The sequence below is a fragment of the Tachysurus fulvidraco genome, chromosome 15, assembly GCF_022655615.1.
Source record: "Tachysurus fulvidraco isolate hzauxx_2018 chromosome 15, HZAU_PFXX_2.0, whole genome shotgun sequence".
Lineage (NCBI taxonomy): Eukaryota > Metazoa > Chordata > Actinopteri > Siluriformes > Bagridae > Tachysurus > Tachysurus fulvidraco.
The window spans coordinates 4,991,903-5,011,660 of NC_062532.1; the positions used below are offsets into that span (position 1 = coordinate 4,991,903).

At 39.3% G+C, this 19,758-nt stretch overlaps 1 protein-coding gene across 5 annotated transcripts in view; it reads right to left on the reverse strand.

Moving 5' to 3' along the window:
- Window positions 1-14,543: 14,543 nt before the first annotated feature.
- Window positions 14,544-19,758, reverse strand: part of LOC113648365 — a 261,316-nt gene continuing 256,101 nt past the window's right edge. For all 5 annotated transcript variants that reach the window (XM_047801198.1, XM_047801196.1, XM_047801197.1 and 2 more), the window contains 5 exons: window positions 18,016-18,255; window positions 17,470-17,628; window positions 16,607-16,708; window positions 16,151-16,231; window positions 14,544-15,436 (listed from right to left, as the gene is read on the reverse strand). In XM_047801198.1, the coding sequence (XP_047657154.1) occupies window positions 15,249-15,436; window positions 16,151-16,231; window positions 16,607-16,708; window positions 17,470-17,628; window positions 18,016-18,255 (770 nt within the window). In that variant the 3' untranslated portion in view covers window positions 14,544-15,248. The remainder of the gene's footprint in view (window positions 15,437-16,150; window positions 16,232-16,606; window positions 16,709-17,469; window positions 17,629-18,015; window positions 18,256-19,758) is intronic.

A 19,758-nucleotide genomic window follows, 5' to 3' on the forward strand; every position in this document is an offset into this window, starting at 1 on the left:
CAGTAGCATGCAGTGGCCACTCCGGATACAATATTTTGCTATTTAAGATATTTAGCTCGACTATTCCTAGTACATGGTCACCAGAGACAGCTGTGTTTATGTGTATGACTGCCAGAAGTTAATACAGTAATCATACAACAACCAACCTGCATGATGATGTGTTGGAAAGGCTTTGCGACCTTGGCTTGCTGCAGAGACCAGGTCTCTAGTCCTCCACACTACAAAAGCCGAACGCACTACACGGTGAGAGTTTAGAAACTGCTGCGTCTTTGTTTTCCCAGAGACGTGGCTCAGCGAGAGAGTTCTGTACGCCACCATTCAGTTAGATGGGCTCACCTTGTGCGGTAAGTCTCGTGGTGGTGTTGTGTGTGTTTACATCAACAAGGAATGGTGCAAGAACTCTGCTTGTTTCTAGTTACTGTTCATTGTTAGTGGAGTTTGTGACCATTAGATGCAGGCCATTTTATTTACCTCGGGAATTCACCACGGTTTTCATTGTCAGAGTTTACATTCCATCCAAAGCTAATGCTAAATAGGCTCAATGTAAACTCCATAGGGCTATTAGTGATCTACGGAATCTTCACCCCGACGGACTGTTTATCATCGGAGATTTCAATCATGCAAATCTTAAATTTGTGCTTCTAAATTTCGATCAGTAATTCCTGACTCCTTCGAGTACACAGCATCAGTAACCAGCTACATCGGCAAGTGATGACAGTCTACAAGACAATCACCACACGCTCCAACCAAAAGCCGTAGATGACTGCTAAAGTGCATGCGCTGCTGAAGACTAGAGATCTAGCCTTCAGAACAGGGGACAGGGCAACCATAAGAACGACAAGGGCCAAACAGTCCCGAGCCATCAGTAATGCTCGCATATGCCCGGACAATCCACAGCCACTTCCAGGACAGCGAAGACACCCGGTGCATGTGGAAGGGCATACAGGTGATCACGAACTACAAGACAGCTTCACCTGCCTGTGATAGTGACGCCTCCCTCCCAGATGCGGTGAATGACTTGGTTTGACTTGGTTTGAGGTGCAGAACAATGTAGCAGCAAGGTAGACCACCACCCCCCAACGATCAGGTACTCCGTCTATCCATGCCAACATGAGGAGAACTCTATGCAAAGTTAACCCACGGAAGGCTGCTGGACCAGACAATAATCCTGGCAGGGTGCTCAGGGAATGCACAGAACAGCTAGTGAATGTCTTCTCTGACATTAACATTTCCCTGAGCAGCACTGCTGTTCATACATGCCTCAAGACAACCACCATCGTCCATGTCCCAAAGAAGTCTACAGTGTCCTGCCTCAATGACTCTTGTCTCATCGCACTTACACCAATAGTTAACAAGCATCTCGTTAGTTCAGGCAGGCCACGCATTAAGCTGCATCAGCTGCTAGTCAGCCGTCCACAGGCTTCCACTGCTGCCTCCCCGCCCCATCCATGCATGCGCACGGACACAGGCACGTGGGAAAATTCTCCCAGAACAGAACCATCCCGCCAACACTAACTATATGCTCTCATCCTTCATTTACGAAGTGGTCCTGACTGAAATGAAGTTCTTCGAAAAGCTTGTTATGAGGCACATCAAGACCCATTTACCACCCTCACTGGACCCCCTACAGTTCTGTCCTATCGTCCAAACTGGTCCACGGTCTATGCCATTGCTACAACCCTTCATTTAGCCCTCATCCACCTGGACAACAAAGATGCTTACGTACAAATCCATAAACTTTAGTTGAGCATTCAACACAATCATCCCTCAGCACCTGATTGAGAAGCTGAACCTGCTGGACTTCCTGACCGGGAGACCTCAGTCTGTCCGGATCAGGAACAGCATCTCCAGCACCACCACACTGAGCACTGGAGCCCCCCAGGGCTGCGTGCTCAGCCCACTGCTGTTCATCTTGCTGACTCATGACTGTGCAGCAATGCACAGTTCGAACCATATCATCAAGTTCGCCGATGACACGACCGTGGTGGGTCTCATCAGCAAGAACGACAAGTCAGCATTCGGGCAATCAATACCAGACTGTGAAACAGTTTCTTTCCACAAGCCAACAGACTGCTCAATAACTGAACTGAACTGTACCAAGCACAGCACGCACGCACAATCAACCATATGGACTGCACTGGCTTACACCAAATACACTCTTCCAGTATACATCCATGTATTTAGCAATACCCATATAAAACTTTACATGCTGTTTTGCACACTGTTTTGGCTCTTTGCACATGCTGTCGTTCACATTTCAGTCGACTGCAGTTTTACACAATACATTACAATACCTCATATAACTGCTGCTATAATACTAATGTGTTCATTCCAGTATTTCTGCCCATGCAATATGTTGTCTTTTGTGTAATGTCTTGTATTGTTTGTTTGTACTGTCTTTTGTCCTGCACTGTATTTTTGTCTTTTGTCCTGCACTGTTTGCATCAGGTTGCACGGATGCACTTGCTGTGGCTAGGACTAACTTACTAAGTCCTTCGCTCTGCCTTTGTTCTATGTAGCACCCTGATCTTGGAGAAACGTTGTCTCATATCACTGTGTACTGCAACAGCTATATATGGTTGAAATGACAATAAAAGCTCTTATTGACTCTTGTGGTGGAAATTTATACTTTAGAGATGTTTGTAAGTCCTTGTCCTTCTATGCTCATGACTGGTAGTTATTGTCACTTGAAATTGTCATTGCCAGTGGTTGTTTTTTTAGATTATGACAAGGGCAGAGAGGACCTTGTATCATTGGTAAGACAAGATTAGCTTGATCAGGAGATGAGCAGACGGTGTGTATTTAAGCCAATGATTGATGACATTTTGCTTGTACATGTCTTCTTTGTTTGAATACTCTCTAAAATATTGATGTAATCAAAGATCCGGGCCCTTCCTCTCTCATGCTACACGGGAGGGTGGGGTCCTGCTGCACAGCAGAACACAATAAACTGAAAGAATTTTAATCTTGACCGTGCCTACTAGTGTATACATCATACTTTAAATCTCTCAAACCCAAACGTCCATAACACTCTTGACATGACTTGACTAATGACATGTTCTTGCGAAGTGGGAGGAAAAAACACAAAGAAAACATGGACAGATACACGCCTTGAAGTATTTACACTCTTTGTGTTACAGCCTAGAACTAAATAGACTGATGAAACCTATGTTGAAACCTATGTTCTACAGATCTGTGTTTATCCAGTTTGCTTTGATTCAACAAAACAACTAAGCCAAAATGGCTCCTGAATTTTTTATTCTAATTAATCAGAAGTCGTTTTCTTGTTTTCGCCTTTTAATCATTTCTGTGCTAACTATCCCATGGACTGGTATGGCGGACGAACTATGCGATCTTGAAAAATGTCTAATTGTTCTTGTGAAGTCTTCGTGAAAAGATGTTCAGAGGGAGTCTCCTTTGTTCGAGCTTTTGCTTACTTGTTGACAGGATCACAGATAACATGAGTGATAACTCAGTGTTTGTTTTTCTACCATTTTATGGCCCACATACCTGCATGGAATGTTGACAGTAATAGCGACAAAACACAAAAGCTATGACCCACGTGATGACATGTATCTTGTACTTTTCTTATTTCGGATACCTGAACCACATGTCAACTGTCATCGATCTAGACTGACATTGTGAGGATTGTTATTACCAATGTATCACCATATTAACAACCCAACCTCCAGCATGGCGAAGAGGAGCACAGGTTACCATTTGAGTCCTTACACCATATGGACTTTCTTTCACATTTTTTTCTACATCCAAAATCTACATCCAAATCAGAGCTATGGAATTCTATAAAAACTATTTGGCTAAACAAAATAGTTCCTGAACACCGGACCATCACATTTATATGAGCTTGTTAAATAAATGCAACCTAGATGTATTTCCTCTTTGTTATAATAACCTCCATTATTTTGGGAAGGCTTTTCACTAGATTTTGGAGCATGAATGTTTGGATTTGTCCTCATCCATTCAAGGTACACAAATCTTTGCCATCCATGTTTCATTTCCTGACTCCAAATAATAAATATTCTAACCAGAATGCTTTTATTCATGATGTAATGTCTTATTCATGTTCTAAGGTGATTTCAGTGCAACAGAACCTAGTTACTATTTATGACACGTGACTCCAGAGACTGGTGATTCTGTGTGTCCGCATCAGGCCTCTGTGTGTTATTAGAGCTTCTTTAGGGCTTTTTATTTTGTCCGCTAGAGCGTTCAGCTAATGTTCGGTCTGTTTATTTTGGTAACAAACAGCAGCATGGGTGTCACTACATTAATGAGAGAGATTATGTATTAAGTCTTTTGTTCATATTTATTCTTAGAACATTAAGTTAATTCACCTGCTTCAATCGCTTTTCCGATGGCGGCCTTTAAATGACAAGTAGTTCAGTCAGGACCACTACGTAAATGAAAGTTCGCGAGTATACAGTTAGTGTTGGTGGGATGTTTCTGTTCTGGGAGAATTTTCCCACGCGCCTGTCCGTGCGCATGCATGGACAGGGCGGGGAGGCAGCGCTGGGGAATGAATAGTCCCCCCATTACAGCTCAGAATCAGAACCAAAATTGAGCGAGGTGCGAACTTTTTTTTTTACGTGAAGAATTTAATAGGCGCTGGCAACGGGTTCAGCTGGAGGAGTCGGGGACGGAGGAGGGTGTTGGATCGCAGAAGCAGTGATGCGTAGGTGCGCTCGAAGGTGAGGATTTAAAGGAGGGAAATTACGGAAGTTGTGCTGGATTGGTGCGCCTTGTGGACAGCTGATTAGCAGCTGATGCAGCTTACTGCGTGGCCTGCCTGAAATAAATATAGTAAATAAACCAGTAACAGCCTACACTCCTTATTCAGCAGCATGTAAAATAGCACTTGATCCAGCACATCATATTATTTTGCATGCTATTTGTGTATTTGTGATACACCCTGTCGATTCTTTGTGTCTACAAACGTGAGGAAACCATGATCCTAAAATCGATGTCACAAAATCAAAATGTGTTTACAGGATGTATGCTATATTATTATATATGGTCATGGGTTGAAGATGTGCATGATATCTGTAAGAAATCTGTACTGTGCTTATCTCACCTTTAAATACAGCCCTACTGCACTGTGTATTTACATATGAAAATGATTTCCCAAACCAGGGAGCGTGCACAGCAGGCAACTAACACGTTTAACCTAAGACAGAATCTCCATTTCAACTTTGTGTAGCTGTGCTAGTTACATCTGGAGCTATCCAACCCTTCCAGGGTTGCTTTGCACGCTACATGGTGAATAGTTCAGTTTTATTGTACTCTGCTGTTTACCTGATCCTGTTACAGCAGGTTTTTAGCAAGAAAACTCCCTAATGAGCTATTCTTACAGTTTCCTTCCTTCTTGTTTGAGTTTTTTTGAGTAGATAGACTGTATGCACTGTTTAATTTTTGTTGTTTTTATTTATACAAGCAATGCTTACCAGTGTGTTTGGGTATAGGTTGTATAGTTTAATTATGGGTGGGTGTATCACCATTGATTAACTGATGATGATACCCCCATCCAGTGACTTATAACCAACAGTGGAGTCATTCTACTGAGAGGAATTCAGAGCACTGTCAACAATACAACAATCAATAAGAACAAGAATTACAGGAACCACCGGTATTTACAGTAAGAGCTACACTCAAAAGATCTCTCCTGGAGACTTTACACCAGTGACCCAGTGGTAAGATCATCCCATCAGAGTCTCTACTTTCTGCACCACAGAGAACATTCTGACTGACTGCGTCAGTGTTTGGAACGGCAGCTGCTCTTTTTCCGACCACTAAGCTCTTCAGAGACTGGTGAGAACAGCAGAGCTCGTCATTGCTAATAATCACCAAACACACTGTATAAGAAAGACTCTCACTATCATTATCATAAAGGACATTAATGCATACATGCTCAAATATAAACAGAACTGTCCTCTGGCACTCACGTCTGTTGTATCTAATTACGATTTCGTTAACGTCAAGCCGTCAGACTATTTGGAAACATGTATAAATATTTGTATAGTGCTGTCACTCACAGACACTTAATTACTTACTGTACCTGTAATTATTCTTTGAATTACTTTGTAGTACAAGCCAATTTTACTCTGCCATTGTTTGACAGTTATGACATTTATTTGTACCTGTATTTGTACGTGTAAGTCTAGTAAATGATTGTAGTTTATTGTAGTACTTAATCACTTGTGTAGCGCTTCAGTGCTAGATTTTATCAGTTTGAGATTTTAGTTCTCACACAGTGTAGAATGAGAAACATGGTGGAGTCACAATGCTGTGATGTCACCCCCTAGTGGTCTTGTGCGTGAAATGAGAATATTTTGCCAATAATTTATAGTTTCTGGATTTTTTTTTTTTTTAAACAAACAAGACAAAATACAAGTCCATAGCCTGGTTTACTATATAAAATATTAATCATTTATTTTGCTTAAAACCTTGAATTAATCTAGCCACATTGGTTGCAAACCAGTGACCTCTGTGCCAGTCCCAAGCACTCTGACCCCAACCTCCTCAGACTTCCACTGTACTGTAATATATATGTGGCGATAATAAAGGCTTCTATGCCCCGTTCTATTATTCTATTCTTCTATAAATAGAGAGAGCTGCATCAGGAAGGGCATCCCACATAAAAGAGGCCCAAGTTAACAACAACCGACACTGGTGCTGTTGACATGCAGGGTGCTGGCGGAAATTGGGCTACTGCTGGTCAAGGAAGGAAAGGAGGAAGAAGGGTTCATCGGCAGAGAAAAGAGGAACGGCAGGAGTATAGGTCTGAAATACGGACAGTTAATGTTGGTACAATGACAGGGAAAGATAGAGAGCTGGTTAACATAATGGAGAGAAGGAAGGTAGATATACTTTGTGTGCAGGAGACCAGGTGGAAGGGGAACAAATTACATAGTATTGTATTGGGATACACACTGTTTTAGTATGGAGTGGATAGGAAGTGAAATGGGGTAGGATTGGGTTTGTCAGGAATGTTTTAGAGGTGAAAAGAGTATCAGACATGGTAATTAGTTTGAAATTGAAGGGGTGATGTTTTATGTCATCAGTGGTTATGCTTCACAAGTAGGCTGTGAGTTAGAAGAGAAGGAGAGATTCTGGAGTGAGTTAGATGAGGTAGAGTATTCCCAGATAGGAGAGAGTAGTGAACATTTTAGAGATATATTTTATTGCTTTAATCTTTTTCAATTGTTTACTTACATTTAATTCTATAAAGATAATTTATATGTAGTTTTCTCATTTTTTGAGATAGTGAATTGCCGAGTTTTTGTTAAATGTGACCCAAAATTATCACAATTAAAAGTACCAAAGCCTTAAACTACTTCAGTCTGTGTGTACTGAATTTTTATAATACATATAATATTTCTATATCTGTCCCATATATATATGAACATATTCATCCACATCCCATCCCATTCATTGCTCATTGTACCCGCTTTTTTTATAGCCGTACTTAAAATTTTCCCTCATGTTTCTACTTACTTTAAAAAGGAAGAGTCCTAAAACACAGTTGACTACATGTCATACTCTATAAGCTTATGCATGTGACAAATACAATTTGAATTTTGTGTAATGCACGTGCCGTAATTGTCAAGGTCACTACAGACAATTCCTCCCATTACCACTAGAGGGCAATTATTCAGTTATTCAATTATTCAGTTTTCAGTTCATTTCTTGTGTCGTCTGGTCCATTTTCTCCTTTGATTTTGCAAGCCTGTTTTCCATTCAGGAATCTCCATGGACAATGATGTTTGCAGATGACATTGTGATCTGTAGTGAGAGTAGAGAGCAGGTGGAGGTCTGCTCTGGAAAGGATAGGAATGAAAGTCAGTCAGAGTAAGACAGAATACGTGTGTTTGAATGAGAGGGTGTGAGGTAGAACAGTGCAGTTACAGGGGCTGAGGTCAAGAAGGAGCAAGAGTTAAAATATTTGGGGTCAAGCATCCAGTGCGATGGGGAGTGTGTAAAAGAGGTGAAGAGGCAAGTGCAGGCGGGTTGGAGCGGTTGGAGAAAAGTGTCAGGAGTGTTGTGTGACAGAAAAGTATCTGCAAGAATCAAAGGAAAGGTGTAGAAGACAGTAGTGAGAGCAGCTCTGCTGTGTGGGTTAGAGACTGTAGTAGTGAGGAAAAGACATGAGGCAGTGATGGAGGTAGCAGAGATGAGGATGATGAGGTTCTCTTTAGGAGTGATGAGGATGGACAGGATTGTTAATGAGCAAATCAGAGGGACAGCTCAGGTTGGCTGTTTTAAGGACAAGGTCAGAGAGAATAGGTTGAGATGGCTTTGACATATACAGATGAGGGAGATGGTTATATTAGTAGAAGGATCGTGGAGTAGTATGTAAATATATACATACATTTCTACTTACTTCAATAAGGAAGAGTCCTAAAACACATTTGACTACATGTCATATTCTGTAAGCTTATGCATGTGACAAATAAAATTTGAATTTTGTGTAATGCAGTGCTGTAATTGTCATGGTCACCACAGACAATTCTTCCCATTACCACTAGAGGGCAATTATTCAGTTATTCAATTATTCAGTTTTCAGTTTATTTCTTGTCTCGTCTGGTCCATTTTCTCCTTTGATTTTCCATTCTATAATTAGTCAACCTATTTAGGTCCCGTGCTTTGGAGCATTACTACGGTAACAGTTTGCATAGTGATTCATTTTAGTTTTCCTGTTTAGTCAAACCAAGCCATTGTGTTGTAGTTGTGTGTTCTTTCCCCGGCTCTGCTAGTTCTTCTAGTTATTAAGTGTTAAACCTTCTACCCTTGCATCTGCCTTCACTTCTGCAGAAGAATTGAGAAGCTGCTCAACAGCTGGAGGAACACCTGGACTGCATAGTATAGCTGTGATGAGGAGTGATAACGAGTCCAGAGCAGGTCACATGCTTTTGTTTCACTTCCCTTGTAACCACAATGAATCATTTCCAGGATATCCTCAACTCTGTCTTCAAAGTCTTTACATTTGTGAGCTTGAAAATAAGCCTAGAATTCCATTCGACTCTTATTCTGTACAATATTTAGAGTTTAGCAGTTACCATTGATGTTAAGTTTATCCCTTGATAAGAAAGGATCCAGATTAAATTTGAGGCTTTTCTAAGCAACGATATATAACGGTAACCCTTTATGGTCCACTGGCAAAGCTTTTCTCTTGGTTTGCATGTCTCAACAAAAGAACATCGACATAGACTAAGTAGGAAATCAATTCAAATCAAATGTTATTTGATTTGATTTCATACTTAGTCTATGTCGATGTTCTTTGTTGCTCCCTGTTAGGGGTTGTTACATCCATGTACCTACCTCTTGATATACACCACACGTGCCTCAGAGATTGTGACGTGACATACGGCTAAGTACAGTGACCCATACTCAGAATTTCTTCTCTGCATTTAACCCATCCAAAGTGCACACACAGCAGTGAACACACACACACACACACACACACACACACACACACACACACACCGTGAACACACACCCGGAGCAGTGGGCAGCCATTTATGCTGCGGCGCCCAGGGAGCAGTTGGGGGAGGTTCGGTGCCTTGCTCAAGGTTGTGAGTCAAACTCTAACCATTAGGCCATGACTTCCTTGTCCTCTGCTTTTCTGTTGTTTGGGTGCAATTATTATTTTCTCCTAACTATGCAAAACTTCTAACTGTGTCTATTATTTGAGTCTGGTTTGCATATTTATTTTCTCTTGCTAGGTCTACATTATGACAAATACAAATATGGCAACGTGGGAAAAAAACTCAGTCTGATCTTGCTTGGTTATTAGTGCATGACAGACTGCTTTCGGAAACAAATGATCTCTTGGGACTTTCATGCAAAAATCTACACAAATATAGAGTTTAGACTTGATGCATGAATGTGTTGATTGAAGACAAATTCAACAGATTAGATTCATTTTCTGATCAGAAATGACAGATCCTTATAATGTGGCCGGAGAGTATACGTAACATTTGAGACATTTTGTTTTGCAAAATTAAGTTGCATGAGGTTTTGTTTTAAATATCTATTTTAAAAAAATTACGCTACAGACAAGAATTCAGACACCTTTCTGCTGAGATACAGTATAGTCTTTCTTTTATAGTCATTTGAAAAAAAAAAAAAAGCAGATACACTGCACTCCTAAAATGCATTGCAACATGAAGTAGTGTGTATTATGTGCAAATCCATTAAGGTCCATCCATTAAGAAAGAAAACCTCAATGACATTTAGGGGGTTTTTACACCTGTTCACTTCATGCGTTTTCTGTGATCCGATAGCTATCCGATCGTAAAAAGTCCAGGTCTAAATGCCCTCCGAAACGTTTTCGAGACGGATATAAATCCGATCGCTCACCCCACTTCAGGAGATGGTCTGGGACGCATTTCAGATGAAACTTGACAGGTGTAAATGCATGTGGCTGTTCAGTGCTATACTCCTCCCAAACTGAAGTACAGTACGTCACTCACGAGTGACTCGTGAGTTGTGCATCGCGCCAGAAACAAATAAATGCAAATGCTGTTTTTTGTAGCATAACCGTCATAACAAGTTTTTTCGTCTTCTTTTTGATGGCATTCTGAAAACCGCACACACCAAAGCATGTCCCATTTCAGTTACCCCGGAAATGAGGTCAAATATATTTGCATTTTGGGTGGGATTAGAAAGATCAGATTGATATCCGATCCACTGTTCCATTTACATTAGGCCACATAAATGCATCTTGCATTTATGTGGCCTAATGTAAATGGAACAGTTTTAACAAATCAGATAGCTATTGGATCAAAGAAAACACGTGAAGTGACCAGGTGTAAAAAGGCCCTTAGCTAAGCTATTTAGCACGCGAACATGACCGTGCTTTATACGCTAATGCTAAATAGAGGTGGTGATAAATCTGAGGAACCATATCCTAAAAAATTCAATCCTTTATGTATCAATTGTATTTTATATAGTAAACCAGGCTATGGACTTGTATTTTGTATTGTTTGTAAAAAAATAAAAAAATAAAAAAATAAATAAAAAGTCCAGAAACTATAAATAATTAGCAAAATAATTTGTTTTGTATCATTAGGAAATAAATACAAAGTGCTGTAATTGTTTCCAAAATTGGCTTTTTATCCAGTGATGTTAATTTTTTATCTTTAACATGATCTTTTTACTTCAGAACTGCCAAAGGGTTAAAACGAAGTCGTGTGGTCATGTGTCTGGGGTTAACACCTAAGATAATGTTAGAAAATGTCTTCCCCATGAACTATTAGCCAACAGTTTGAGACCACCAGCAGTCAGTTCATCTAGAGGCAGGAAGTGGAAAATCACATGGATTTTCCAGCTAGCTAGCATTTATGAAAAGATAAATCACACACACACACACACACACACACACACACACACACACACACACACACACACACACACACACACACACACACACACACACACTCTCTCTCTCTTTCCTTTAGCCTTGACCTGGAGTTACGGATAGTTAGATAAGATAAGAATGTAAATAATTTCAGCATGAGGAAGTAAGATTAAAAGGTTTTCACATATTCAGTGTAAGAAGATGCGGTAAGATGAGCTGGAAATGAAACTGCTTAAACAAGCACACTGTGAAATACATGGTGTGAAAATTGACAACTGCACAGCTTGTGATAGAAAAAAGTTATGAGTAACATATGTCTGACAAGTCTGTGGTCCACTAACCCTTTTCCTCTCAGTACGCTCACTGTGCTACTGTGGAATCTGTTTTTTTTCCCTCAATGACTATATTCATATAAGCCTTTAGCCACTAAAGTGGAATGTGACATCATAAATTAAATCATATACATTACAGCAAAGTGAAATTCTTTTCTTCGCATATCTTAGCTAAGGACAAGAGAGAGCTAAGGGCCGTGCTCAAGGGCCCAACAGTGGCAGCTTGGCAGTACTGGGGTTCAAACTATCGACCTTCTGATCAACAGACGTGTGTCAAGGTTTCTTTAACGATCTGCATGGAAATAAAGCCACTGTGATGCCTCCTGGAAGAAGGAACCTGTTGTATTTACAACCGTGAGAGTCAGTGCTTCCGTGGATCATTTTCTAATAGGTGGGACTTTCACAGACTCATTAATTTGCAGGAATTTCTATGGTTGTGTGCCTGGCTGTTTTTGTACGGACTTGACAATTTCTTCCTAATTTAGCTTAAATATTTTGAACTAGGGATCTTAGCTTAAGAGTGATTTAGGAACTAAGCGCAACTCTGAACAAGGAACGATATATGGATAACAGTGAGTGAATAAGACACTACAGATTGGATCATGTATGGTTAGATCATACACCCACACACCCACACACCCACACACCCACACACACCTTGACATAGTGACTACATTCATTTCTTGAACTATGGCATTTCTGCTGTGTTTGACATGTTAGCGTATCCCTGATAAGATCACTTATGCAGTCCCTACATGATTTTGTCACTAGTAGCAACACAAGAGCTTTCATGAATAGGAGCTGATACTTTCTACAGTCAGACTAAACATCTCTGGCAGTATGAGACCCCCATTTCTTTGCACCCACAGCACAGTTTAATAGTCACACCCTTACTCATGACTGCAGCCATATTAGTCATGTACAGCAATTGTTTTTATTTTTATTTCTTCTCCTGTGACTCATTGGATGGTGGAATTGTGCTTGCGTGCAATAATTTACATTTTGCCAACTCTTACTACAGTATAAAATGGCTTTTAATATCCTTTTAATGATATACCGTACGTAACTAACAATAAAGCATTTTTTTTTTTTGCACTAGTGCAGAATACTCGAATACACTAGTGCAGAATTCTGATTGGTCAGCAGTTCTGACAGTAGTTTCATCTGCAAGGTTAGTCTGTTAAATGCGATCATTATTAATTATTATTAATGATTATTATTTTTATTATTGCATACAGTAGGTGCAGTAACCTGAACACTATGCATCCATTTAGTTGGTCATTTCTACAGTACAGAGCAGTACATGAATAAGCATCCTAATGTTTTTTTCCAAACACAATAAAAGACATTTCAGTCAACACCACTGAAGCACCACTCGTTTACACAGCAGCTGAAAAATCATTTATTTACTCCATTTACATTTTTAAAAAAGTAGTAAATCACTTTCAAAAAAAGTAGAAAAGAAGTTTTGCATAATCATGTCTCCAGTTACCACAAGCCAACCACAGAGACAAGACAGTGTCTTTTTTATAAAGACGCTCGTGACAGAGAAGCAGAAATTTTGGTAGTGAAAATGAAGTAACTCAGACTTCCACTTTTTTTCCACTTACACAAGAACAAAAATCTAAACTCACACATCAGTTATTTTTCATACATCTAAGAAACAATACTGACAGAAAATACTGCTAATAACAAAACTATCGATATCTCATTTTTTTTTCCCTTTTCTTTAAAAAAAAATAAAATAAAATAAATAAAAAATGTCCCAAAAGCAGATTTCAAGTTTAAGGGGAATATTTTAGTTCCTGTTGTAGTTGACTCTCTGCCTTAAAGGTTTATTTTTACTTATTTTTTAGACATTGTGTTCCTCATAAAACAATTTCATAATTGCAGCAAATGTATATTAGTTTGGAACCAAAGTGCAAAAACATAAAAAAATAAATAAATATGTACAGCTTAAAAAAACAATCAAACAGCATTTAACTGAAACCAGCCAACATTTTTTAATTCCGTTTATACGCTTGATTTCTATATTGGTTTTGTATTGTACTCCATGTAATCCGAGTGTAATAATAGCTACAGGGTTTCCCACAGAAAATGTGTTAGTTAAGGCGGTATGGTGTTATGGGGGGTGGGGGGGTGGGGTGGGGTGTTATGGGCGGGGCTTCTTTGTGAGATAGTAGACCACAGACTCTGTAAAGCTAGCTAGCAGGTGAAATACTCAAAGAACAAAATCACCAGCTAACTTACTTTAAATTTGCAAGAACTATAGACTAATACAAAAACAGGCTTAAATAAACCCAAAACATGTCCACTTACAGTTCTCACGGACACGCGTTTTATCAAGTTGCTAGTTATCCTCCAGACAGTGACGCACCACGTTTTTCTCTCACTTTGGCCGTGTGGCGCGTCCGCGCTATTCTCCGAGATGCACTTGACGGCCTTTTGTGCAGCGTTTTTTTTTTTTTTTTGGACTAACTAGTTAAGGCAGTAGGGTTTCCCAGCTTAGGCGGGCGCTGCAGGAAACACTGATAATAAATATTTTTTTTTATTATTAAAAAAAAGAACAACAAGCTATTTACACACACACACACACACACACACACACACACACACACACACACACACACACACACACACACACACACACCCACCCACCCACTCTTTCCTTTAGCCTTGACCTGGTGGTTTCCGAGTTACGGCTAGTTAGATAAAACATGTACAGTATCAGTAGTTTGAGTCGGTTTGTACTAATCCTATTGTGGCTGTTTTCTTTGGAAATCATAAAGACATCGCTTAATAGATTAAAAAACAAAGATGATTTAATTTAATGATGATTTGATTAATTAAAAAAAAAGTCATTGCTGAGACGATTCTCCTAGTAATTTATCCCTTACTCATGTGATAAAACAAACACCATTTCTGAAGATCGTTTTATGTTTAATTCGTAAGCCCTGATATCTGACATCATATCATTAATCAGAAACACCTTTTCAGCTCTTACTAAAGGCACCGATGTGGAAAGGTGTGAACAGACGACATGGACGATATTTTATACCATTTTTTTTTTTTTTTTAATAATTTCTTTTGCTGGAAGATTTGAACATGAACATTCGACTGAACTGGAATGAACAAGTCATGCAGTACTTAAATATTCAAATATGTTCACTGTTCATGAGGTTTTATTTTTGAGACAGAGATGAGTGTGTATGGGTGGAAAGTCTACACTAGCTATTTCCTCTTTTAGAATGATTCTCTCTCACTCATTTTCTATCGCTTATCTGAACTACCTCGGGTCACAGGGAGCCTGTGCCTATCTCAGGCGTCATCGGGCATCGAGGCCCAGGATACACCCTGGACGGAGTGCCAACCCATCACAGGGCACACACACTCTCATTCACTCACGCAATAGAATGATTCTTTAACTGTTAAATATAGTAAACATTTTTTAAAAGCTATTATTTCGATTATTTAGATACTCTAGCTCTATGTTGACGCTGTATAAAAATATATAAAATACTCTCATCCCGTCTCAGAGTACCTCACAAACCACGCTGGACTTGTGAGTACACGCAGTCGTCTTGCACTTTGGGTGTCTGCCGGGTATTTTTGGCAGGAGTGTTAAACACCAGCTCGCCGTACTGCACCTCCTCCTCGTACTTCTTCGGCTTCTTGTTGCTGGCTCGAAGAACCACACTGGCGTACTCCACATCCTCGACGTGAGCTTGAGCTGGACCACAAGAAAACCACATGTTATGCTAGAAATTAGTATGTGATCAAAGCTTTGTGATAAAATGCTGAAGAAAGGTCATGATTTACACGTATCCTGTAAATAAACATATCCTGTTCTGTACTCAGTATTTTTTTTTTCATTCATTTTACATTTAGTTTGAGTTTGGGTTTAGTTTGGGTTTGAGACTCTGAACTCAAAGAAACTACTATTTAACAGTGTGATCATTCTTAAAGCATCACAACTGAAAAAAATTGTGGTGAACCACAACTGGTTCCACTCCTATCACCTCAGAACAGAAATCTGAAGCTTCGCTGTGAGCAGATAAACACAGAACTGGGCCAGTTCATAAGGTTTATGTGGTTTTCAGACACACGGGTAGATCGTAACCGTATAATAGGTTGCAGTATAAAGAAGTGTGCTGAAGTTTTTTATTATTATTATTATTGTTGTTGTTGTTATTAATAGACAAAAACTAAAGATAAAAAATACGTAGGTAGGAAATCTGCTGAAGATAAAAACGAGTCAAAAAGAACAAAACTTTACACTGATCAACTTCAGATAAAGAAGAAACTGGGCGTAATTACTTCCTTCCTTGATGGGTTAGAACCGGAAGTCAAGGCAAGCTCCTCATTAAACTTTTATGCACTCATGTAGTTAAATTCATACAGAATCTGCAGTTCGTTCGGTCAATAAAGTGCGTAAAAGTCTTACATGTCCTGGCTCTGGTCTCTGCGGTGTTAGCGGCTGATTGGTTGATGTGTGCGTACAGCACGCCGTCGTCCTGAGAAGCAGCTGTAAAAAAAAAAAAAAAGACAAATCTTTTTAAACCGGTATTAATCTTTATAAGAGCTGTAGAAAAGCAGCTCGGTAGCAAAGGCAGTAGCTAAAATCAATAGAAATCCCAAAAATGCGATCTTAAAAATATGACTTTGACCAAATTGCCAGACGGGCTGGATAAAGTATCTCAAAAACTGCTTATGGTCAAGGACTGAATGGTGTTTTATTCCAATATGTGAATGACTTTATGTGGCAAACTGCTGCCACATGACTGGCTGACTAGATGACTGCACTCACGTTTCTATTAACATGGCTAGTGAGTAAACATCATAACAATCTTCCATCATCTAATAAGTAAAGCCCTGAAGAAAAAAAATGCAACCTTCTGACCTTTGTTCTTAGGGCCGTGTGTCTTCTTGTACATGCAGAATGCGAAGATGGATGAGATGATCAAAACCACACAGACTGAGCCCAGGATAACAAAAATTATTTCTGCAATAAAGATGAGTGGAAAAAGAAAAGAAAACAAAAAAACAACAGTCAAAAAAACACTTGGAGAGGAGAGAAATCCATGGTATGACATAACAACAGCGATGATGATGTCAGTGAGAATTAAAACAAACTCGGTATATAATTGGTTAGTGCTTGGTTTCATTATACAGTATATATAACATATATACAGTGATCCCTCGTTTATCGCGGTTAATGGGGACCGGAACCCCTCGCGATAGGTGAAAATCCGCAAAGAAGGATTAGCCCTAAGTTTGACCTTTTCACTGATGGTCATCATCTTCCTCTTCCTCTTGGGATCACTAGAGGAATCTTTTGCAGGGACACGGCGCATAGAAGGCATTGTAAGGGCTTAACGAAAAGTTAATTTCGAACACAATACGCGAGACACAGATGACAGCGTGAATGAGAGTGGCGAGATACAACAAGGGAAGAAGCTGGGAGAGGATGCAATGATGCGCAGCCAATCAGCTCAGATCTCGCGCCGGGAACCAATCATGTGCCTTGTCTGAGTTGCCGTGGGTATGTACAAAGCCTCTGAGAGGGTTTCTCTCTTTGTTTGGCATCCTGGGAAACCGTTTTTATTTTTATTTTTCGATTAATATTTTTGAAAAATCAGCGATGCACTGAGGCCGCGAAACTTGAACCGTGAAGTGGCGAGGGATTACTGTATATACAGAAGAGTAGTACACATGTACTCCTTCTTTATTTTAGTAGTGCTTGTCTTGGCATTATTGACTTACGTAGAAACTCAAAGCTAATAATGAAGCTTGGGGAGATCGTGGTTAGAGTTGGATTGCAGTTGTTAGTCTCATTGTGGCTTACTGTGGAATTCGTACCAAGGTGCGTTGTTGAACTGCTCCTGTTGTTTTCCGCTGTTGAAGTCGTAGTTGTTGTGGTTTCTGTGAATGCACATCAATGAAGCATCACTAGCACATACTCTAATGACAAGCTACAGATTAAAACAAAACAAAACAAAAACATATATAATGAGTCACCAGCTTATTGTCTTGAACACTGTAGGACCTCATATGCTAGTAGCAGCATTAAACATCACAAACTTTTACGTGTCAGTGTCACTGCTGTGCTGAAAATTTTCCTCCGCTATGGGTAACTGGATATCTACTAGAGGTCTAAGACAATGAGGATATTCTTTGTATCTGTATATGACTAGTGCTCCAAATATCCATATCCATCTACTGTATGGCTTTTAGAGATGCTGGAAAAATGATTTTCATTGTTGTTGTTCATGCTACTTATAAATGATTCTTTATAAAAGACAGACTCACCAGTACACTGGCGTTCAGCAGTATAGTGGTCACGGCTGACATGATTTTCTACATGGCAGGTGATGTTTCCTTGATGGTCTTGTTCCAGTGTGACAGTGCTGGTCCCATTCTCTAGTTGAGGGAGTGTGTTAAAGTCAGAAGTCCAGCTGAAGTGAAGGTTGTCTCCCTCAGCAGAACAGGTCACTTTCATGACTCCAGGGGACAAACAGCTGTACGACACATTCACTGAGGACACCTGAGCTGTAGATTAGAGATTAAAGAAATAAAATTATTATTGTTTACAAGCCTTGCTTATATTCCCCAATTCCTGCTTTTCTCCAGTATTATCTCACACTCAATCTTACTTTACAACCTCTTATAGATATAAATACTACAGGTCAGAGATCTGGTTTCCCTGTCCACCTACAGTAGATCTCTTGCTGTATACTGCTAGTTAAACTTGATCATTAACAAATACAGAGCAAGGATTTATAGCTTGTTAATAGAGGACATTTGGGAAATATTAGGGGTGGTGTGAATATTGTTATTTATGTAAAGACAGACATAAAAAAGTGAATGTGAGAGAAGTGTGTGAGTGTGTGGATGTGCATGTGTGTGTGAGAGAGAGAGAAAGAGAGAGAGAGAAAGAGAGAGAGAGAGAGAGAGAGAGAGGGAGAGACTGTTAATTGAAGGTTCGTCTCCCTTACTTTAGAGCACGTTTTGCATACTTTTTTTGCATACGTTTTTTTTTTATTTTGTACATAAATAATTAAACTTAGACTACACACATAAAATTATGTATATAAAATATTATAGAATGAATGGTTATATACTATACATTTATCAAATAACTTGTAAATGTTGTAGTGTGCTGTGAGATGTGATTAGAGGTTGTGTGGTCCTACCTTCAATGTTCACCTGGAGAGTATAACTGCCTTTACTTCTCCCGTCTACATCAAAGATGTTTAAAGTGTATGTTCCAGAGTCGTTCCTCTCTGCACTGGTTAGTATCATAGTTTTATTATCATTAACAAACTGCCATCTTGGGAGACGTGGTGTTGGTGTTGGGGAACTTTGGGTTTTTCTATATCTTATAATTACACTAGTGGTCTGTAGGACAAACCCATCCTCCAGCGGCATTTGCAGGTACAGTCGTTGTCCCACAGCTACATAACACGGATTACTCTGATTAAATCTACAGACATGATCCTGAAACAGTGAACCTGCAGAGGAAGAAGAAATCATCAGCATTCTGTTAATATTATTGCAAACTGAAACACACCTCTGATCTGTATAAACTTGACTGTTACACACAAGAGCAGGAAATCTTTATGACATATATAAATTATGACATGTATAATTAATTACAACTTTAAAAAGCCGATGAGAGATCATGAGTATACGCTGTTCTAAAGTCTCAACAAGAGATGAGCCAAATGAATTCTATTAATATGTTAATTACATTAAATTATATCAACACACAGTGTAAGAGCAAAGACTCATTAGCAACTTATTACACAATGTTGTCCAGTCCCATTTTTGTTGCCTCCCTGTCATTTATTAGTTATATACTATAAAATATTTATTTCCATTATTTTAGAATAATGCATTCGATAGAATCTCAAATAAAATATGAATATACAATATAGAATATGTACTTTCTTTCTATATTTTCAACAATATTTATTTATGTTGAAACACCTCTTCACTATTTCAATCAGATGAGCGCTTAGAAACCCATTCAAAACTGTACAGGTAAAATAA